Source organism: Mauremys reevesii, linkage group 10 (assembly GCF_016161935.1).
Source record: "Mauremys reevesii isolate NIE-2019 linkage group 10, ASM1616193v1, whole genome shotgun sequence".
Classification (NCBI taxonomy): Eukaryota; Metazoa; Chordata; order Testudines; family Geoemydidae; genus Mauremys; species Mauremys reevesii.
Genome location: NC_052632.1, coordinates 40,715,887 through 40,739,540, shown reverse-complemented (window position 1 = coordinate 40,739,540; position 23,654 = coordinate 40,715,887). Strand labels below are relative to the sequence as shown.

The 23,654-nt window shown below is 49.5% G+C and overlaps 1 protein-coding gene across 11 annotated transcripts in view; it reads left to right on the top strand.

Moving 5' to 3' along the window:
• LOC120373222 (maestro heat-like repeat-containing protein family member 1) overlaps positions 1–23,436 on the top strand; it is a 54,274-nt gene extending 30,838 nt beyond the window's left edge. For 6 of the 11 annotated variants that reach the window (XM_039491337.1, XM_039491336.1, XM_039491339.1 and 3 more), the window contains 6 exons: positions 214–369; positions 553–735; positions 1,092–1,244; positions 2,083–2,217; positions 2,676–2,745; positions 20,506–23,436. In XM_039491337.1, the coding sequence (XP_039347271.1) occupies positions 214–369; positions 553–735; positions 1,092–1,244; positions 2,083–2,217; positions 2,676–2,745; positions 20,506–20,735 (927 nt within the window). In that variant the 3' untranslated portion in view covers positions 20,736–23,436. Of the gene's footprint in view, positions 1–213; positions 370–552; positions 736–1,091; positions 1,245–2,082; positions 2,218–2,675; positions 2,746–3,444; positions 3,505–13,639; positions 13,658–20,207 lie in introns of those variants that run through there. The other 5 variants (XM_039491341.1, XM_039491342.1, XM_039491344.1 and 2 more) reach the window with 5 other exon arrangements.
• Positions 23,437–23,654: the final 218 nt, after the last annotated feature.

Here is a 23,654-nt window from a genome sequence, read left to right as displayed (position 1 = left end):
TGTGGTGCAGTTTGAGAGCACCCCACTGGAACCGGAGGGAGCGCTCTGCCCTGCACATATCACTTCCATTAAGCTCAGCTGAAGCCAGCCCCTCGTGAACAGCAGTCGGTACGGATCTAAGTCACCTCCTGGGCCCTGATCATACTCCCTTGCCCTTGCTCCTGCCACTGGCCTCGCCCAGCCCTCTCTGACAGCTCCTTTTCTTCCCTTTAGTTCCTCGGCAGCCCCCTGCTGATGGAGAATGAGCCCAAGGCCATGCGGAAGCAGGTGCTGAAGGCCATGCTGCAGCAGACAGAAGACGGCAACATCCACATTCGTGGCAGAGCGCTGCATGGCCTTAGAAATGTAGTGACCACGTTCCCGGACAAGGTGGGTCTGGAATGGCAGGATACTAGGCAGAGAGGGCTGGGTAGGAAGCTCCTGGTTCCCCTTCTCCTCAGCTTATGGCTCCTATGGAGAAGACTGGGCTGTAGGCTGACTTGACCGGACTGTGGTTACACTCAGGCTGACAGATCATTACTCACCGAGCGGCGTCCAACCCCTTGTCTGCAGGTTAGGAAGAAGAGAGACCAGATTCTGGCGAGCTTTGTCCACGGCGTATGCCAATCCTGCGACCCCTGCGCCATTCTGGACGCGACGGAAGGGCTCTGCTGGATGCTGCGGGATCCCAAGGCGCCTCTGAAGGCGCATGTTGCCGTTCCGCTGGCCATGCAGGCGAGAACATTCTTTGAGGATGTAAGTACCAAGCAGGGCAGGCCCCAGGGTGCTATAGGGCACCCCACAGGGGGAGATGCTCAGGACCTGCCCTCACACGGAGGAGGCTCAGTGTCCGAGGCAGGCACATTCCTGGATTTGTGGGGCAGCTCAGCTCCTCTGCCAGGGGAGGCAGGGATAGAACCATTCTTGGGCCCTGGGCCCACAATTGTTCGGCATCCTGGGGCCCAGCAGGAAGGAGAGGAGTTTGCAGAGAATTGTCCTGTCGTTTGAACTAGCTGAAACCTCTCCGGGCTCTGCAGCTGCCAGGCTGATTCCCAAAGCATGTGAGGGCCTGAGCCTGTCCCCCCTAACCACCCTGAACCCCCTGTCTGCAGGAGAACAGCAGCCTGAGGCGGGCCTCCATAGAGCTCTTTGGCCAGCTCACCAAATTTGTTTCCAAGAGGTCATCCCGCTTCGAGGCTGAGGTGGAGAAGAGCATGGGGACGCTGCTCATCCACCTACAAGACGGGGACCCCCAGGTTGCCCAGGTGAGTGCAGCTGAGGGCTCATAGGGGCAGGGGTGGCTGCTGGGGGCATTCTAACAACATGGCAAGGGTGGTGCAAACTCCCCCCTCCAAGCCCCAGATCTCTTCAGTGCTGCCCTGTGGCACCCAGGACCCCCCACTAATCCAGCCCTCCCCCACCCCCCACAGAGCTCTGCCAGCCCTCAGAGTGTAGCTGTGGGGTAGATCTGTGAGGTTTCCTGCTCCTCCTCCATTCCCCACAGGCGCCTCCAGCCTCCCTGCCCAGCCAGCCTCTCCGAGGCCGTGGCTCCATTTTACAGCCTGCCCTGTTTAGTGGCCAGGCCCAGGTCTATCTCTGGCCCCTAGCAAGTGACCTAACCCAAGCAGGGCCTCAGGGAAGGGCAGGTCGCTGAGGCCGACTGGGTCTCCATTGCTGCTGCCCTGCCCTCACCTGTGTGCTAGCTCCTGCCTGGGAATGACCAGCCTCCTGCAGCAATCTCCCCTCCGCCGAGTAGCAGCCCCCAGTAGTGCCTGGGATTGAGGGGAGGCCAAGTACGTTGGTCACCAGGCAGTGCTGTTAACCACCCAACAGGGACCCCCAGGGAATGGCCCCTTCCCTGCTCCAGGAGTGTCCCTCTCCGGCCCCAGCACTCGGGCCTGGCTCCTCTCAACCCAGCCAAGCTGGAGATGGGGGCTGTGGGGGCCTGGGGAACAACCGCCAGGTCAGAGGAGGTTCTGCAAAGAGCTGGCTCCTTGCTGCTCCGGCACAGTGGAGTCTCCCCAAGCCATGCAGAGCCTGCGAGTTGGCAGCCCGTTGTGCTCAGGGAAACTCACCCAGCTCCCTTCTCGCCCTCTCCGGCAGGCGTGCAGGGTGGCATTGCTGCACTGCGCACCCTTCCTGAGCTACCAGCCCCTGCGCACACTCGTGCGGAGCCAGCTGGCCGAGGGAGCGGCCCCCGACATCCCCACCTTCCTGAGCGAAGCCTGCAGGACCCTGGTGAGTGAGCTCTGGGGCGTGGGCCCTGCAGGACTGGGCGGTGGGAGGACCTAGGCACAGAGGATTTCCCTGCTCCAGGCAGGGCCGACTCTAACTTTTTTGCCGCCCCAAGCAAAAAAAAGAGGGCCGCCCCCCCGAAACACCCTCCCCCAAGCGCCACGCCCCCAAAACAAAAACAACAAAAAACCTCTCCCCTACTGAACCAAAAAAACCCCAAAAACCCGAGCGTTCCCTGCCCACCCCAAGAATGGCCACCCCTTACAAGGTGCTGCCCCCCATTGACTCAGCCCTCCCCCGCCCTTGCGGATGGCTCCCCTACAAGTCAGCTCTGTCCCATGGGAGGAGTCAAGGGGGAGAGGGCTCTGGCAGCCAGGGGTTCCTCACCTCCCTAGCAGGCAGCTCCCCTCAGCCTGGGGAGGATGTGTGGCTTGGGACTAACTGGGTTCTTGGCTTCCCAGCTCCAGGACTGCCCAGGGAGGCTGAGCAAGAAGGCTGCCCTGAGAGCAGCAGCTGCCCAACAGCTGATCGGTAAGAAAAGAGCTGGAGCTCTACTTCCTATTATCCCTCCCTGCCCCATGAGCCTGGGGCCCAGTGCCACATGCACACTGCCAACGGGGAGGGGCTGGCCGCCTCTGCCTGCACACACACACACCCGACTCCCCACACACCTTCCCACCTCCCTGGGACAAAGCGGGAACCAAGACTCCCTGCAGCCAGATGCGGGAGGGCTCTGCTGCCAGAGGGTCTCTCTGTCCTGGCCCTGGACAAGCCCAGCACCTGCAGCAGGAGCAGGCCCGAGGGAGAGATCCTCCCTCGCAAAGGTCTCACCCTGGTCCCCATCCCCCCACCCCCGAGGCACTGGCCCCTGCCAGGTCCCCCTGCAGCCTGTACAGGGAGGCCAGAGATTCACAGGAAGCCCCAGCCCTGCCCACCCCAGCTACCACCAGCCATGCAGGCAAAGAGCCAGGGCAGCAGCTCTGCCACACTGTGCTTCATGCCAACTCCCCGTGGGGCTTGTGTGCACAACACCTCTCTCCTGGCCTTTGTGGGGCACGAGGCCAAAGGCAAAATGATCCCAATAATCTTGGGGACTGACTCTCCACCCAGCTCCTTCCCCTCCTCTGCCTGGGTGGATTGGGGGCCGGGGACACCCTGAAGGACAGAAATACAAGTGGTGGCTGTCGCCCTGCATGCTGTTAAATAACCAGGCCCACCTGCTTCCCTTAGGATACATGATGGAGAATTGAAGCTAGAGAAGAGCAGCAGGCTTGGACCGCCCGCCCTGCTGTAAGTCCCAGCTGAGGGGTAGTGCTGTGCTGGGAGGAGGGGCGGGGGGGAATCAGGGAGGGGTTCTAGGGGCAGGGGGCAGCAGCCACATCGCACGGTGGCTGGGAGCCAGAACCCAGTTGGAGTGACCTGGAGAGTGTAGGAGCAGGGAGAAAACCCTCGGGGCTGGTTCTGGGGTATCCTCTCCCATAGTGTGAACCTCCCTGCCCCATGAGGTGTTGCCATCCTGGCCCGGGCAGGAGCCATGGCTGGTCAGCAGGGTCTGGGAGTCAGAAGTGAGTGGTTCCTGGCAGGCTGGGGGCAGTGGCAAGCAGAGAGGGGGTGGACTCCACAAGAGGGAGGGAAACAACCTCCCATGGGAGACCCGGCTGCTGGAGGAAACTTTCCCCCTACTCCCTCACGAGCTGCGGTGCCGCCGGCAGGGACTCTGAGCCGCCCCAGCCAAGGGCGAGGCTGGGGGTTGATCCGAGCCTTATTTGGTGCTAACTCTGCAGAACCCAGCCTGGCATATGCCAGGAAGTCACATTGCAGACCTAGCACTAACCATCTTTCCCAAGGATTGCTGCCAGCCCCCTGCAAGTGGCAGCTCCAAGAGCTCCTACACCCACAGAGCAGCTGACCCCGACCCCACCCCAGCCCCAGCTATGCTCATGGGCATTAGTTCTGTCAGAGGCTGACCCTGCCAGCTGCTCACTAGGCAGAACCCAGCCAGGTGCTGAGCAGGTATCCTAGGCCTGGTGCTTAAATACCTGTAGAGGCGGCAGTCAGCCCAAGAAGCCTCATTACGTCCCTGTCAGTAAACACCACATTGACACCATCACCACTGAAAAAAAGACAGATCAGAACAGATGCGTCTCATTTCGCTTCGGCAAGGTGATCGTCAAGCTGCATCTGCATCCGCAGAGAGAGCGAGGTTTCTAAAAAGCAAAACGCTATTCTGGCGATCTTAAAAAATTACGACCACCCCACCATCTACAGGAACTATTACAAAGCCCAGACTGGATACACCCTTCCTGGATATCACGGGGCTCCCATGATGTATGGGGCTGGTGTGGGTGGAATATTTCATAGTCTCTTTTGAAAGGCCGTACCGCTTTTGAGGAGGGGGCTAGAGATTATTAAACCCCACGTAAAAACCGCTGCTCAAAACATAGCTAAAGGTGTGGTTGGTAGGTCATGTCTGCCGCGCTGTTCTGGAGAAAGTGGGGAATACAGCCTCACAGGAAGGATCGGGGATGATGTACATTAAAAGGAGGAAGAGAAAGAGAAATGCCTCATACCCGTGACACACAGGTCCCCCAAAACCCTTTTAAAGAAGGGCTTTGACACGCAGGGCCGGCCATAAGCGAAAGTCCAAGAGGAAGCCTGGGCGAAAGAGGAGATGGTCTCTGCCTGGTAAAGAGAGAGATTTTAATCAACATGGCTTTTGTTCGCTGCGGGTCTGAAGAGTGCATCAAATCTGAACTAGACTTTTACCAAATAGCCCCTGCGCAGACCAGCATCGAGAAAAGCATCTACACTGAGGTGCCGCCTCTATTGGCCGTTTACAGAGTCTGCCCCCATTGACTTTTTTATAGCAGGGAATGGCATAGATGATATGGATTTAAACAACACACTGCTGTACCTGAGTTGCAAGATTGTAAAAGGAGACGGAACTGAACTCGCCAAGGGCGCGCGGTGGGCCTGGTGAATTACCCCGTGGCCTCTATTTTCAGTCAGTTGGATGTCACGCTGGGTGACTGCCTCATAAGCCAAAGCAACAACTGTTACCCTTACAGGGCCTTTCTAGAATCGGTGCTCAATTACAGCGATGACATTCTCGCCACGCAATTTTCCACCGGCCTGTTTTACAAAGACACAGACGGACAACACCAAGAAATGTACTTGGATGGAGGGAATCTAGGGCTGGATGAAGCAGCACTTTCAAGCTGCATCTCCTTCTATGCGCCTGGGCTCCATGGACTGGGTCAAGCAGCACTTTCAAACTGTTACCCTTGTGTCCCAGATTCAGCACATCCCTATCCCCACTCTCACATCACAATTGTCCTTGCAGTAAGCTACTTGATGAGCAAACCCCACAGGATTTTGAGCGCTGCAGGGGTCTTTAGCTTAGGTAAAAGACGTGTTCCTGTAGAGTGAATGGGGGAAGCTAATAACATAAAAGAAAGAGAGAGAAGCAACCAGCTTAACCATACAAGTTATTTATTGAATAATAGAGATCACTACACAGGGAGGGCTAAAGCAACAGAACATACATAATTAAAGGTTAATACGTAAGGTAGAGAGGAAAAGAGAGAGAGAGAACGAGAGAGAGAGAGAGAGAGAAGGGATCTCACCACTCCCTGAAGCTGGAACTGGTCGGGGTTCCCAGGTGATGGTGGTAGTTCAGGGTCCTGAGGGCAGGAGACAGGCAGAGCCCCCAGCACGATCAGTCAGGAGATGGAGTCCCAGCGGAACTGATGCAGAGCTTGGGGCTATGCATCAGAACACTTGCTGGAGGGTGAGTAGGGGTTTTTGTAGAGAAAATACAATGGTTCAAGGGAAAACACTAGATTTGTTTCTAGGTAAAGTGATGATTCAAGGGTTTTCTTTAGGCTAGACCAGGGGTAGGCAACCTATGGCACACGTGCCAAAGTCAGCACGTGAGCTGATTTTCAGTGGCACTCACACTGCCCAGGTCCTGACTACTGCTCTGGGGGGCTCTGCATTTTAATTTAATTTTAAATGAAGCTTCTTAAACATTTTAAAAACCTTATTTACTTTACATACAACAATAGTTTAGTTATATATTATAGATTTATAGAAAGAGACCTTCTAAAAACATTAAGATGTATTACTGGCAGACAAAACCTTAAATTAGAGTGAATAAATGAAGACTCAACACACCACTTCTGACAGGTTGCCGACCCCTGGGCTAGACAATAGGAGCTGATCACTCTTGGCTATGGGTGATGTTATCTTCCAGGGAACTCACAATGCAACTAGGCTGCTTCAGTATTTTGGACATCAGTCAAGGATTCCTTACTAGAATTGGTCTGATGACTGCTGAGCTGGGTGTGGGCAGGCATAGGTTCATTAACATCTGGAGCAGAGATTCCCATGATGCAGTGCGTCTCTGCTTTTTCTGGTCCCAGAGTTCAGTGCGGTTCTCTGTTCTCCATTCTGTATGCAAATTGAGATGTCTCCCTGTCCCATCTTTCATGCAGATGAGGCTAAGGGTCTTGTCTCTGCTAATGGCGATGTCTTAGTCTTGTCACCCGTGTCAGGAGGGGTCTAGGTGTGTCTCCTATACACCCTTCACTGCTCTCTGCAAGTTTTTTCCTCTGATGGGTTTTGGTTTAAGCAGAGGCCGGTGGAGGAGTGTGTGTGTGTGTCTTTCATGAGTCAGGCTGGATACTGCACCCTGGTTCCCCAAGAACACAGAGCTGACTGGTATCAAGTCCCCCTGTTGATGGGGTGCTTGTGCTGAGCGAGTATCCCCATCACAGCCTTATGCCATGGTACCGGCTCTGATCTTCCATCCATTGCAGCTGCCGCATCAGTCGTTGTATCCAATAAATCAGCAGAACCAGACCAATCGCTTGTATAATTTGGAAACCAGTGATCACCACAATGGGGTGAAGCATGAGATTCAAAAGACCTGTTGCACTGGGGCTCCACCCAAGCAAAGTCTCCCACCAGGAGTGATGGCCTGTGTTCTTACCTTCATGGCAATGAGACCCACTCCCAGTGAAATGGGGGAAACCTCCTTGTAGAGCTCAGGATCAGCATTTAAATGTTGTACAGTCCATATAGGCACAGTAAACTTAATATCACAGCTACCAACAGCAATTAATGTAAGGCACTGTGGGTTGGATCCAATGTTCATTAATCAACACAATATTACATCTTGTCCTTACACATACACAGGCTTTACCAACATAGACAATAACAGACCCCTCTTCCTGGATAACAGCGAGGAACAGCGAGACTTATCCCCAGGTTACCCATTCATCCCAACCCTTATGGCTAGTTCCAATCAAGGGAGCGCTTAGAGGTTCAATGTGAGAGATATTCATGCCCTCTAAGTGGATTTGAACCTCCTTCGGAGAAGTCTGAGGTTGAAGAACCAAATGTTCTTGTTGATCGAATTTCAACACACGGGGTCCTGAAACTGGGGCTCTTAAATGTCAGAGGGAAGCAAGGTTTGTAATCAGAGGGTCGAAATTTAAAACTGTTTTTTTGTTATTGGCCCAATTCCACTCTGTACAAACTGGGCTCATGAAATCCCCCAAAACAGCAATATGCCCATAGAATACCCGTATTGTTCCGAATATAGGCCGCTCCTGATTATAAGCCGCACCCTTAAAGTTTGGTGCTATTTTAAAAAAATTAAATTTTTAACTTTTTTTAACTTAAAGAAAATATACACATTAGTAGAACAGTAAAACAGTATTTTATTTAATGAATAGGAAGACATGTACCAGTATTTTTAACACTTTTAACACTTTTGGTAGTCCTGCTTTTGTGGCATATGTTATATACTCAGAAATATTGAAAACTATTTTGTAGTTATACTGTAAATAAAGAAGGGAAAAGGAATGGACAACAAGGAGACTGATGGGAACAGTTCTCACCCTCTCCCCTGCACAACAATCAACAACATTAGCAAATGTTCTTAAGTCATCCCTCTGAGAAATTTTAGTCACTTTCACTGCCTGTCTCTCCATCAATACCGGTATCTGCTCAGGTTTTCATCACTACTTCCAGTGCTTTCTACATCACTCCCACTGTTTTCTTCATCATTCTCCTGATCCACTTCTTTCTGATCTTCCCACAATACATCATCTTCACTACCATCCAATGCATTTGACAGGCAACATTTTTTGAATCCTTTGATGATTGATTCTGAAGATATCATTGCCCACGCTGAAATAGTCCACTGATGGTTTCTTAATTTTGCCGCTTGGTGTGAGGGCATGATCTCCAGCCACAAGCCATTCAGAATACTGCTGCCGTAGATGGTCTTTAAATGGCTTGTTGACAACAACATCAAGCACTTGGAGTTGGGATGTCAGACCCCCTGGTATTACTACCAGATCTGATTTCAAGGATGCAATCTTACTTTTTACATCAGGTGTTAAATGTCCTTTAAATGCATCCAATACCAGCATTGCTTTTTTTGCAAGAAGAGCACCAGGCCTACTCTTCCAAACAACTGATAGCCAATCATTCATCAGCTCCTTGCTCATCCATCCCTTTTCATGACATCTGACAATTAAGCCTCTTGGAAGACTTTCCTTCGGCATAGTTTTCCTTTTAAGTATCACATAAGGTGTCAGCTTATGACCATCAGCTGTAACAGCTAACATTGCTGTGATACGTAATTTTTCATTGCCTGTGGTTCTCATAAGAATGGATTTTGCTCCTTTTTGATCCACGGTTGTATTACTTGGCATATCAAAGAAAACGGGAGTTTCATCGGCATTTCCAATTTGGCTCAATGGATAGTTGTGCTTTTTCCTGAGCTCTATGACATACCGTTGGAATGCAAGCAGCTTTTCATTGAAGTCAACAGGTAGTCTTTGTGCAAGTGTTGTCCTGCGTCTTAGAGAGAGGCTATTTCTGAGCATAAATCTACGGCACCATCCAAGGCTTGCTTTAAATTCATGCCTGGGAATTTTTAATTCACTGGCAATTTCTAATGCCTTCAATTGTATGATTTTTCGGGTGACAGGCATTCCATTTTTTCTTTGCTCTTGAATGAAGGGAAGCACTGCTGCATCAACTTCACAATACCTGCCTTTCCTAGGCCCTCTGAACGATTTCCTCGTAGAAGCCGAGTTTTCTAGTTTCTTCTGCATCAGCTTCCATCTACGTACATTTTTCTCATCTACGTCGTATTTTCTGACAGCTTCCCTATTGCTTGTTTGTTCAGCGTATTTTAAGACATTTATCTTAAAGTTTTAATCGTAACTTCGCCTTTTCCCTTGGCTGGTTGAATTTCAAATCTCCACATGATCAGCCATATTGGTATTTTAAGTTAGCCCCTGTACAAAAAAACCCAACCTCATCCTCAACTCTCAGCCCCCTCACCCTCTAAGCCCCGTCTCCTTTACACGGCCCTTCCTTACCCTCTTAGCCACCTCCTTATTCTCTCAGCCTACCTCTCCCTCTCCCTCACACAGTGCCCACTACTCACCCTATTAACAACCTCCTCTCAGCCCCCTTCTTCATCACACAACCCCCTCCTCACCACTTATCTCACGTTGTGTCACAGCCGATAACCCGCTCTCAACTTAAGCCCCTCCCATTCCCTTTATTCACCCCCACAGTGAACTGCTCACAAGTATGGTAAATACCGGTACCGTAAATACAAGAATCATAAAAACCAAAGACTCATAGAATCATCTGATCTAATATCGACCGCTGGAAATACCGGTACCTGTATACCATATACCGTATCCTCCCGAGATAATACCAGTAAAAGTAAACAAACACCCTCGGCTCCCAAGTCAGCATGCAGAGCTATGGATACCTCACAGGGACGTAATGCTCCCAAGTCAGCATGGGGAGCTACGGATGCCTCACAGGGACGTAATGCTCCAAACTCAGCATGGGGAGCTACGGATGCCTCACAGGGATGTCATAGCGGTAACTTGTGGGCTTCTCCAGCCAGGGCAGGCTCCAGGCACCAGCTGAGCAAGCTGGTGCTTGGGGCGGCAGATTCTAGGGGGCGGCATTCCGCCCAATCCTAGGGTGGCACGGCCGCTTTTTTTTTGTTTTGTTTGCTGCTCTGGCCGCCCTGTAGGGTGCGGAGGAGGGGAGCGCCCTGCAGCAAACTCCACAGGGCAGCCCGCGTCCTTCCCTCCCTGCCGACCAGAGCAGCGCGGAGCCCTCCCGGAAGACAGCACGGCAATCGGGGCCGTGGGGTGAGCTCCCCGCTGAAGCGCTGGCCGCCCCCCTTCTCTCTCCCCCCCCCGCTCCCTCTCCCTCCCCCCCACTAGACGAGGCGTGCACTCTGTAGCACAGAGAGTCCCCCTGCACCCTGGGTCCGGCCGCCCTGTAGGGTTTTTTGTTTTGTTTTTCCCCTGCTTTGCCAGCCGCGCTGTTGTCCCCCTCGTCCCCCACCTTTGCCGCTCCAGCCGTGGGTTTTTTTTTCTCCCCCCTGCTTTACTGCTCCGGCTGTGCTGCAGGTTTATTTTCTCCCCTGCTTTGCCGTTCCAGCTGCACCGTTTTTTCCCCCCCGACCCTGCTTTGCTGCTCTGGCTATGCTATTTTTTTTTGTGTGTCCCCCCCCCCCCGCTTTACCGCTCCGGCTGTGCTGCCGCTTTGTTTTTTTTTCACCTGCTTTGCTGCTTCAGCTGCGCTGTTTTTGTTTTGTTCCCAGCGCCGCCGCTTTACTGCTCCAGCCGCACCGAGGTTTTTTTTTGTTGTTTTTTTCCCCCGCTTTGCAGTTTCAGCCGTGCTGTTTTTTGTCGTCCACCCTCCCCCCGCTCTAGCCGCGCTGTGTTTTTTATTTTTTTCCCTGCTTTGCCGCTCTGGCAACATCCCCCCTCCCGATTGTAGGCCGCACCCCTAGTTTAAAGACTTACATTAGGGGGAAAAAGTGCAGCCTATACTCGGGACAATACGGTATTTATTTTTTATTTAAAAGACATACAGCTCCTTGAAAACAAACTAAGATGCTTCATTAAAACTTTTAGCTCACTTAAGGGCCAGAGACCTTGTAACAGAAACACAGATAGTCAGAAAGTCCATTAACGGCGTATCCTCGGTCACTCCCACCTCCGCCTCAGAACTGTCACTGATGTAGCGCTTTCTCTGTGGATGGTCGAAGACTCTCAGGGCTAAAACAAAGTCCGAAGTTCTCAGAGGGGTGGTGAAGGAGTCCATGTTTCCACGATTTCTAAAACACACGTTCTTGGTAAAAGATGGCCTCTTCTGCCTGACATTGCGACTTATGGGGTGATGGTTCTGTGCTCTGATTGGCAGAGGGCACTGGGAGGAGTTCTTCGAGGAGTCACACCACCCTCTTCTGGGCAGTTCACCCAGTCCCAGAACCTGCCCTGTTTTGGTCAAAGCTGCTCTTGGGGTGGACCTATGTGTCCAAAACCTATCACAATTGATAGAGGGTGATGGGAGGAGTTCTTAGAGGGAATCACACGAACCACTTCCGGACGGATCACCCCACCCCGGACTTCTTCCTCGTTGGTCAAATCTCCTCTTGGGGGTGGTCCCCAAGAGCTGAAACCCGACCTGATTGGTAGAGGGTGGTGGGAGGAGTTCTTAGAGGGGTCACAAGAACCACTTCCAGATGGGTCACTCTGCCCTGAACTCCCCCTGATTGGTTAAATCTCCTCTCGGGTGGTCCTATGGGGTGAAATCCATCCTGATTGGTAGAAGGCAGTGGGAGGAGCTCTTAGAGGGGTCACATGGGGCAGGACTTCTGGTGATAGGTGGGCAGGGTTTAAGGGGTCAAAGGGTGGGGTTAGGCTTTGACTGACAGTAGCGCCTTTGTACTACTAAGAGCAGGATGAAGTCCAGCTCGAAGAAGTGGGAGCGGAGGTTACTTTGTAAATTATCAGCTTGGTCTGGGACCGCCTCTGCTGCTCTCTCAAGCCCCAATGGTACCTCTGTAAATAGAAGAGAACCGGTCTGGGACAGATCTTTGTCCAACATATTCTGTGATAAAGGCAGAAGATGAACACACAAAAATATTAGCTTCTCAGCAATGTCCTTGTCATCTTTAATTGCTCACAGGCTTCTGATCTCCATAAAGTGTTTTTAGTGATTGTCTATATCCCTTCAGTTACTTGCTCTTCACAAGCCATCTCAGCACTTCTACTTTCCCGCTTACATGCTACCTGCTGCAATTTAGGCTTCTGTTTACTCCCCACCCTGCCTCTTTTAAAGAATTTGTTCAGTTCAAATAAACTCTTGCCTCTTGCTATTAGACTGCTCTACAGGCAAAATGCTTCTGAAATAAGTGTAGTCAAACTTTACTAATTCTGGGTCACTGAGAACGAAAATGATGCTTCAAATTGTTGATTGGCTCTAGTTTTCAAGTTATGCTATTGGGTCAGTATATACGACCCTCGACTTGGGAATAGCGGAGGATAAGTGAGTTATAAAGGGAAGGGATCTCAATTTAAACCAGAAATGACTAAAATACATCTTTGACTGGATCTATGAATAAATCTATGACTGGGTTTGGACGGTACTTGCTTTTTAGGCAAAACAATGAATGATGCAATCTGAAGCTGGTATTGCGTCATACATGATATGAATTGCATCATGTTATTCCTAGAAGTCATGGATGATGCAATCATAACGAAGCTTACATCACTCTGCTGAACAAATTGCCCTATATCAGCTCTAGAAATCATACAGTGTCATGCTCTCTTATTTGTCAGTGTTTGATTTTGCAAAGGGACACATTTCTGTTTAGCCAAAGTGAGCAGAGATGCCTTGTTCTTGTGTGAACAGTGCAGATAACTTCTGCTATGTTTGTGGTGAAGTGACTTTTGCATCACAAAGCGCAGTATAACCACTATGGTTAAGAAAGCCTATCTCCTTTATTTTGGCTGCAAAATTGGAGATCAGGACAAGAGGTGGGCCCCACCCATATGCTGCAAGACTTGTGCAACAAATCTTCGCCAGTGGTTGAACAGGAAAAGGAAATCTATGCCTTTTGCAGTGCCAATGATTTGGAGAGAGCCAACAGATCATACCAGCAATTGTTACTTCTGCATGGTGTCTCCAGTTGGGAAAGGTGTGTCAAAGAAGAAAAAGTGGACTGTGCATTATCCAAACATTCCATCAGCTATACGCCCAGTACCCCACGGAGAAGGACTGCCGGTTCCTGATGCACCAGAATCATTCTCACTTGAGTCAGACGAGGAAGAGGATGAAACTTCTGGTCCTGAACCATCAATATCACAGGACCCACATTTTCTCCCATCTTCCTCCTCTGAACCACACCTCATAACACAAGGTGAACTGAATGACCTTGTCAGGGATTTGGAACTACCCAAGAGTAAGGCAGAGCTGTTGCGCTCCAGACTACAGCAGTGGAATCTCCTGGCAGGTGATGTTAGGGTTTCCAAGCTTAAGGGAAGCTAAGATAAAGGAAGGTGTCTTTGTTGGTCCTCAGATTCGTGAACTTCTTCGAGATGATGCATTTGACCATGCACTGCGTGGCAAGGAAAGACGGCATGGAAAGCCTTCCAGTTAGTGGCAATAAATTTTCTCGGAAACAACAAGGCAGACAACTACAGGTTGTTGGTGGAAAACCTCCTCAAGGCATACAAAAGCCTTGGTTGCAAAATGTCACTAAAGATACATTTTTTTGAACTCTCATCTAGATTTTTTTTCCACCGAACTGCGGAGCAGTGAGTGACAAGCACGGTGAGCGATTTCACCAGGACATTGCAACAATGGAGAAACGCTATCAGGGCAAATGGAGCCCATCAATGCTTGCAGACTATTGCTGGACAGTGACAAGAGATGCTCCATTTAATGAATACAAGAGACAAGCCAAGAAGCGCTGAGTAGACACTGAATAGGACTAAACTATGTACATAATAGTTTTTTGCCTTTTGTTTCATAATAAATTTTATTTATATAACCCTTTTGCTGATTTTTAAAGTGTTACATAAATAAGACAGGTGAAATATTATCATGTAAAGCAACCATAAACACATGAAAAGACCTAGGTTTACAATTTATGATTAAAACTCTACTATCTACACAATATACATAGACATCAAATGTAAAAACTTAAATAACTTAGAAACAGTAGCCAATCAGTTGTTTTAATTGTCATATTTGAATTCAGCACATCAAAATACATAATAAATAGCACATTTTATCTCTGAAGCAGACGACTTCTCAAAAATTGTAGACCAGTGTTATTAGTGACCTTGCTGGTTAGGAGCTCGCTTCACTACAGAGCCAATGTAAGGAGCTCAAACTCCCCCTCCCTAAGCAAGAGCTGACCCCCGCAGTTTGTCCTCGGCAGTGATGGGGGGAGGGGAGAATCAGTTTTTAAAGGGAGCTGGGGAGTTTTCTGACAGCCAAAGTCACATGTTGGGCGAGCCCAGGCCCTGCAGCCAGAGTGAAGGAAATTCTGGCTGCAGCCAGGGCCACCCAGAGGGGGGGGGCAAGAGGGGCAATTTGCCCCAGGTCCCGGGCCCCACAGGGGCCCCCAGGAGAGTTTTTCGGGGGCCCTGGAGTGGGGTCCTTCACTCGCTCCGGGGGGCCCGGAAAACTCTTGCGGGGCAAGGGCCCCCGGAGCTTCTTCGCTCCCGGTCTTCGCCGGCGGGGGGTCCATCCACTCCGGGGCGGAAGGACCCCCCGCCGGCGAATTACCGCTGAAGCGGGACCCGCCGCCGAAGTTCAGCTCGGTCTTCGGCGGTAATTCGGCGGCTGGGGGCCCTTCCGTTCCAGGACCCGCCGGCGAAGTGCCCCGAAGACTCGCGGCGGGGGCCCCCCGCCGCCGAATTACTGCCAAAGAATGGGCTGAACTTCGGCGGCGGGTCCCGCTTCAGCGGTAATTCGGCGGCGGGGGTGTTGCGTCGCAGTGCCTCTCAGGCGGGCACGGACAGAGCCCAACAATCAATGTGATTGGTAGCAAAGTCATTTATTACTCTCCAGCATGCTCTTATATACAATTATGGCAGGCAATCAAGCAATTGCTAATTGGTTAATAAGATACACACAGGCACAGCTACAACTTCATAGGGTAATTATCATCCTGTACAACTTTCTGATTTATTATCCTGTTTACTGCCTACTGGCAGATGAGAACCAGCCCAAGGCCAGCATCTCACTGCATAGTTCACAGCCTAATTAGCCCGTCCTTGAAGTCTAAACAACTCAGCTTCTCACATACCCAATCTGCCAAGTTCCCACATCTGCCCCCTCTATTCAAAATCAAAAGAAAAAAAAAGGCATTAGCAAAACATTCCCAACTCATAACATCATAACACTACAATCTATCACAAACCAAAATTAACTCTATAAAGCCTACCTATAACCATGCAGTCCTTAACATATAACACCAACAACATCAAACAAAATAAAACAAAATAAATGGTGTAAATTCTGCAGGGTTCCCCCCTTTTCTAGTGTACACCAACCTGTGACAAATTTCTATTACCAATCCATCCCTCATGTGTCAGGTGATCAAACTGACACTGGGGGGGGGGGTCCTAGCAGAAAAAACACAACATAAACCACATGAACATTTTAACAACACCACAACAATTCTGGCCAGAAAACAAACACCACAAGACAAAACATAGAACACAAAACATAAATTTTAACTCTATAGTAAATGCATGGTACATTAAATACGATACAGCTAACATCAATTTTCTTTAATAGCTAAAAAACAAAAACAAATATACCCTACTGGGCAATTAATCATTACTTAAAATACACAAATACCCTTATTAATTTCAGGCAAAACAGGGGAATTACTTCATCAATTAAATCATTTACAGTAATACAACTGCATCTTGGCTTGCTTCTGAATTCAAAGCTATTCACAGCTTAAAATTTCTTACTTTTAAATTCTGCTATTAAACACTGAAAAAAAACCCCATCACCACTTATATACCCTTAAGCCTAATACAATTTCAATTACATAGCACTATATACATTCTTAGCTAATGCAACAAAATTGTTCATAACCAAACAATTACAAACTAATCTCTTTGCCTAAATTTATTTACAAACATTTCAAAAACACCAAAAACTTTACTCTTTAGCATCTTTACAAAATTCAACTGCTGTTCCCTCTAGCAACCACAGAGTTAACTTTTTACTCTGCCTTAAATTACTCGCTTGTACTCCAACAACCACCTGTCTCAACTAAATCACCATTCTAAATATCCTCTTAAATATTTAAAATTCTCAAGCTTGTGCTTAATAACCTTTTCTCTCCACTACACCCTCAAAGGTTTCCAACCTGCTTTCTAATCTCTTTATTTATTGCCTGCCCGTCTGGGCCCGATCCTTTTTTCCTTTCCAAGTTCTCTGTCTATTGCCTGCCTGCCTGGGCCCGATCCGTATTTCCTCTTGCTAAACCGTTCCTTTCATGGACACTAACCTATCCCACTATCAATTTAGCTAGGAGGGTGTACTTCTTAACTAGCCCCTACCCTTCTGGTCTCTTCTGTGAACAATTATCTGTACTTTCCCACCGTGGGGGCTACATTCTCATGCATATAACTTTAATTACAACATCTGCTTTCAGCCTATCTATATAATATAAGCTACATCTAATATCAAACAATCTTACAACTGCCAATATCAGCACATAACACAAAATTCACAAAAATCTAATAAGGCTAACAAAAGCACTTTACAAAAGGTACTTTGGGCCACATAGGCCCAAAGCCATCCTCCTAAATTACCTAGATTTATGCCTAATAACACCATCAACTCCCCCCCTTTGAGAATACTCAACAAACCTTTTGGCTGAGTTTTCTCAAACTCTAAAAACAAAAAACAAGTAAGCTCTAGAAAATTGGGGTTAGTAATGGGGGGGGGGGTAATATCAGTTACAAACCAATTAGGGAGGGCAACACAGGCTAAAAATTTTATCCAAAACACAGGGCGCAGCCTGTAGAATAAACCCCAAAATCCAATCAATACCACATTTTTCAGCAGGAGTCCCAAATTTCTTCCTGCCAGTGTACAATTCTTCGTTTCTTCACCAGGGTCAGTTCTCAATGTCCTTTTAGTCAGGAATTTCTGGACTTTGGCAATGTCAATAATGTGAGCGTTTTTTCTTCTTTTCCACCACCGTCATGGTTCAGCTTCTACGGGGAAAATTACCAGAACATTATTCTGTAGTGGTTTTGCTTCTTGGAGTTGGTTTTGCTTCTTTCAAAAAAAAATCCAATAACACAATGGGGGCTGCAGCGGACAAGGGAGAGGTTAGCCAGCACGTCACCTTGTCCTTTTTTCCTGCTGTTTAGAAGCACAATGAAGCTAAATAAAAATAAAAAAAAATAGGCCAATCATCAGTAGTAGAATCCTCCTGATGTGAAGGGGTCTTTTTGCAGTAAGAATCATGGGTCCAAGCAGTCAGTCTCCTGGTTCCAAGACTCCTGGTTCCAGGGCTGCTAGGATCTTTGGGCAGCTCTTCCATACCTGTGAGAAGAGACAGCTAACACATTCCGTTAGTGCCTGGCAGGGTTTTGCAGCTCTCTTAGCTGTGCCGCGTCCTTGACTGGGGCCAGAAAAAAATGAGCTGTCTTCGGTTAACTCATTCTGTTCTTTTTTCCTTCCCTGCTTGGCTTCTTTTAATCTGTGAATCCTGTGTCAGAACACCCAGCTGTTGCTGCTCATACCGGAGAAGCATAACGGTTTTTCCGGCACTGTCCCAGGCTCAGACCAGCCAGCGTAGGACGCCTTCTCCAGGTTCCTGCCAAAACAACTTACTTGCTTGTAGGTCCAAACGACCTCCGGGGCCACGGCACGAACCTCTGCCTGCGCCGTGCACTCCAACGTCTTCCCGTCCAGGGCTCGCTTCCAGCGGAGCACCTCCTCGTCCTGTGCCCGAAGGGCGGTTAGGAGGAGCCTCTCCAGCTCCCCCTCTTTCCTTAATAAGTGAGGTAGTGCAGCAGGGGAGATTCTTTCCCCCTGTCGGTTCATAATGTGCAATAAAGGCTTCTGTGTTATCTTTTCTTCAGCTGATACAGCGGTACTCATAACTTAGCCACTCTGCCCTTCTCCGCCGCGACTTATAGCCGCCCTTCTCCTCCGCGGCTTATAGCCGCCGCTTTCCGCCACGACTTATAGCCGCCCTTCTCCTCCGCGGCTTATAGCCGCCGCTTTTCTCCGCGACTTATAGCCGCCTTTCTCCTCCGCGACTTATAGCCGCCGCTTTTCTCCGTGACTTATAGCCGCCCTTCTCTTCCGCGACTTATAGCCGCTCTCCTCAGGGCTCAGGTGCGCCTCTCTTTTCGGACGCCCAGGGGCTTCTCCAGCACTCCCCGCCGCAGCTCCTCCGCCTGGAACAGGCCACCGACACTATCATCATTCGATTCGAATCACGTCGGGGTCACCATTTGTTGCGTCGCAGTGCCTCTCAGGCGGGCACGGACAGAGCCCAACAATCAATGTGATTGGTAGCAAAGTCATTTATTACTCTCCAGCATGCTCTTATATACAATTATGGCAGGCAATCAAGCAATTGCTAATTGGTTAATAAGATACACACAGGCACAGCTACAACTTCATAGGGTAATTATCATCCTGTACAACTTTCTGATTTATTATCCTGTTTACTGCCTACTGGCAGATGAGAACCAGCCCAAGGCCAGCATCTCACTGCATAGTTCACAGCCTAATTAGCCCGTCCTTGAAGTCTAAACAACTCAGCTTCTCACATACCCAATCTGCCAAGTTCCCACAGCGGGGGCGCCCCCACCGCGGGTCTTCGGGGCACTTCGCTGGCAGGTCCCGGAACGGAAGGGCCCCCCGCTGCCGAAGACCCCAGGCCCCTGGAATCCTCTGGGCGGCCCTGGCTGCAGCAGCCTTAGTCCTCTCTTGCTCTGTGGATTGGTGCTGTGAGAAGTGACACTGGCTCTGCTTGTGGCCTGCAGTTCAGCCTGAGACTCTACGCCAACCCCCCTGCCCACCCTTCTTGGGCTGACTGCCGCCTCTACAGGTATTTAAGCACCAGGCCTGGGATACCTGCTCAGCACCTGGCTGGGTTCTGCCTAGTGAGCAGCTGGCAGGGTCAGCCTCTGACAGAACTAATGCCCGTGATGCGCGGGAGGGATTGGACTGCACACTCCAGCCCTGGGATGTGTTTCCTCAGCACCTGGCTCTGTTTCGTCAGCTCTGGCGCAGCCCTTTGGGGCATGATCAGCTGTTGAAGGCAGGGAGGCTCAGAGCTAGAATTTCGTATCCCCATGAGCATAGGTGGGGCTGAGACGGTGTGCGGGGTCAGCTGCTCTGTGCGTGCAGGAGCTCTCGGAGCTGCCACTTGCAGGGGGCTGGCAGCAATCCTTGGGAGAGATGGTTAGTGCTGGGTCTGCAAAATGACTTCCTGGCATATGCCAGGCTGGGTTCTGCAGAGTTAGCACCAAATAAGGCTCGGATCAACCCCCAGCCTCGCCCTTGGCTGGGGCGGCTCAGAGTCCCTGCCGGCGGCACCGCAGCTCATGAGGGAGTAGGGGGAAAGTCTCCTCCAGCAGCCGGGTCTCCCATGGGAGGTTGTTTCCCTCCCTCTTGTGGAGTCCACCCTCTCCCTGCTTGCCACTGCCCCCAGCCTGCCAGGAACCACTCACTTTTGACTCCCAGACCCTGCTGACCAGCCGTGGCTCCTGCCCGGGCCAGGATGGCAACACCTCATGGGGCAGGGAGGTTCACACTATGGGAGAGGATACCCCAGAACCAGCCCCAAGGGTTTTCTCCTTGCTCCTACACTCTCCAGGTCACTCCAACTGGGTTCTGGCTCCCAGCCACCGTGCGATGTGGCTGCTGCCCCCTGCCCCTAGGACCCCTCCCCGATTTCCCCCCGCCCCTTCTCCCAGCACAGCACTACCCCTCAGCTGGGACTTACAGCAGGGCGGGCGGTCCAAGCCTCCTGCTCTTCTCCGGCTTCAGTTGTCCATCATGTATCCCAGGGGAGGCAGGCAGGGCTGGTTATTTAACAGCATGCAGGGCACCAGCCACCATTTGTATTTCTGTCCTTCTAGGTGCTCCCCGCCCGCAATCCATCTGGGCAGAGGAGGGGAAGGAGCTGTGTGGAGAGTCAGTCCCCAAAATTACTGAGCCCAACAGCTGTGGGATGGGTGTTGGGTTCTCAGAGCCTCACTGCAGGGTCGTGGAGATGATATTTTATAAATATGCTCCTGGAAGACCAATAAACTGCTTCTACTACACAGCCACTTCCTAGGGGAATCCAAAGGGACTAGGTTTCATTTGGGACCCCTTCCAGAAAGCAGCTAAGGAGAGAGGTGCTACAGCTGCCTTGGGAACACGTACTTCCAACAGATTCTCTGCCACCCAACTGGGAAAAGTCTCCATGTGTGTCAAAGACAGGAGAGCTTACGGTCCGAAACATCAAATTCCTGGAAGCTGAGAGTGAGAAGTTTGAAAGCACCCCTTGGGGAACCTACTCTGATTACCAGACAATGGCAGGATTAACTGCCTCAAGTACCATGTCACTAATCCAGCATGCCAGGGACATCACAGCGTGCAAAGGCAAACCCGGTGGTTTATGAGCAGCTGTTTTGCTTGACATAGATACAGAATTCTAGTTTTGCCTGGGAGGGGAAGGAATACGAGATTCTTTGAAAGCGCTGCAGCTTTAAGCACCAGAGAGGCAAAAGGCACCTCAGATTTTCAGCCTTCAGTAAAATGTGGCAGCCCTTACAGAGACAAGCAAGAAACTGCCTGGAGACACAGAATGGCTCCCCTGAAGTTACAAACCTTTGCTGACCTGTCACCACCTGCTGGCGAAGGAAGCTGCACACCATTCACTGCTCCTGGTCTGGCCACACAAACACGCTTGGCAGCATCCCTGAGTCAAGACAGCACTCGCCAGATGTTCTGGCTCCCTTGAAAGTACTGCAAGGGCCCAGCTTTACAGACATGCATGTGGGGCAGTGACCCAGGACAGGCAAATCTGGGGTTCAACAGCCTCCAAACTCAAAGAACGGGAGGAGAAGGACGAATGACTCTGTCTGTATTCAGTGCTCCTTAGCATGTGGCTTTGGATGCCCAATGACAGCTGGTTGAGCTTTTCTGGTAGTTCCACCTGTGTATTTATACAACCCAGTTACCTCATGGGGCTTCCTCACCCAACGGGAAGAGACAGAAAGCAGGGAAGAAAAACTATTAAACTGTTCCGCAAAATACTGAACCATATAAAGTGCAATGTTACCATTGAGGATAAAAAAATTCAACGTTCACATCAGGGTGGCTGGGTGTTTAGTGGCCTTAAACACCATGACTGTGTATGTGATAGACCTCAACCTCGAAGCACTGGATGTAGGCAAAGGGAGTGCTGAAGACAGCTCTAAATCAACAAAGAATCAGGCTAAAGACAACTGTTAATGTGTTAAGGAACCAAAAAGGATTGATTTGTTATTTAACAGCCCTGCTGCTAACAAGACGGAGGTGGGGATTTTTTTTTGACATTTCCACTGGCTGGGAAATTGTATTATCCCATTTTCCAGTCTGATTCAAGACTGCCGATTTCCTGTAAAAACTGAAATTAAGAACTTAACTCAAGGGATGGGTCAACCCCTTCCCCCAGCAGCTTTAGTGGAACTGAAGTTTACAGGGCTGATGATAACTCCCTTTGGTAAACAGTGTAATAAATGTCTCCATAGGTCTGTTTGTAGGTACTATCTCTCAAGCCACCTGGTACTATGGTACTCAAGAAGCTGGTACAGTTATGCTAGCACATCAAGCATACTTCCTTTAATCAAAAAAAATTGACAATATGTACATTTATTTACAAAAAGGAAGGGGAACATGTTAAAATTGTGTTGTTTCTGCTGTGTGTGCATATGTGTGTGAAAAGCTGGTGCATGGCACTAGGAGAGACCAGTAAAGAAGCAGGTACAAAACAATCCCACTGGCACTAGAAAGGACAGACCAATCTGAACTGGTTGAATCAGGAGTTGACTCAGAAGTCCAGCAGGGTGAAGGAGGGAGGAGTCACGGGTCAGATCCAGGAGACGGTGTTCTCGACAGCCGGACTGCAGAGCTGGGTGACCCCGGGTGAGATCCTGGCAAACCTGCAGCAACCTAACAGAGGAGAATCCAGTTGTGATAGGCACCTCTGGGTTTCACGACATATCTGAGCATGTAACTTTAAATGCACCACTCTGGTTAGGATGTATGCAACATCCAGTTCTCTTCCCTTGAAGCTCAGGCCATTGAGGAGTCTCAAAACTGCTGGTGCGTACGAGTTAGCTGCATTTCCCTAAGATCACTCAGTTCTGAAAAGGTTCTGAAAACCTGTGTATTTATACAACCCAGTTACCTCATGGGGCTTCCTCACCCAACGGGAAGAGACAGAAAGCAGGGAAGAAAAACTATTAAACTGTTCCGCAAAATACTGAGCCATATAAAGTGTAATGTTACCACTGAGGCTAAAAAAATTCAACGTTCACATCAGGGTGGCTGGGTGTTTAGTGGCCTTAAACACCATGACTGTGTATGTGATAGACCTCAACCTCGAAGCACTGGATGTAGGCAAAGGGAGTGCTGAAGACAGCTCTAAATCAACAAAGAATCAGGCTAAAGAGAACTGTTAATTTGTTAAGGAACCAACAAATATTTACACCTAAAGTATATGTGACATTGTCCCACACTTTTACTCAGCTTGTTCCATAGATGATGTATGGTACACCTGTCATTCTTTTGAGTATAAAGGTAAACTACTCAGTTACTAGATCTTCAGTTTAATCAAGTCAGAAGACTGCAGCATCAGTTGGAACTTATCCTGGCAGCTTTTTGCTTCTGCTATAAGTTGGGGACTTATGAGTTGGAAGTGACAGAGGAGGAGAAAGACCTGGGTGTATTGGTTGATCACAGGATAACTATGAGCTGCCAATGTGATGCAGCTGTGAAAAAACATGTTTCTGTTGAAGATAATGTGTGACTTGTGCAAAACTGTTCATGACAGTGTTTAATGTGCTGTCACCTCCAAAGAGCTCCCTTTCAAGCCATGATGTGGAATCAGGCAAATTGCAACAACCCCACACTACCCTCCCCAGAGAAGATGGATTGGACCAACCACAGTGGAAAACTGGAACCCAAGCTATGGTCACTGGAGCCAATCCCCACAAGCTGTGCAGAAATTGTTACCTGTGTGGATATGTCAGAAATTCCACATTGGCATATACTGGGGCCTGTAAATGCAAAGGGTGCATTGGCACATGTAGGAACCATTAAATTCTGCTTATCTAAGCAATGTCTACATAGAAACTGTTTCTAGTGGAATAAAAACCATAAAAATATACTAATTTGTCATATATTACTTAAATTTAGAACTCCAATTTAGCAGGTGAAAAATTCAAAATTCAGCTTTGGAAACATTTTTTTTCGGATTCAACTCATTCAAATTATGAAAGACAACTTGTTCACTGTCTTTTCCCAAAAAATGCCTCCTGCATCTTATTTTAGAG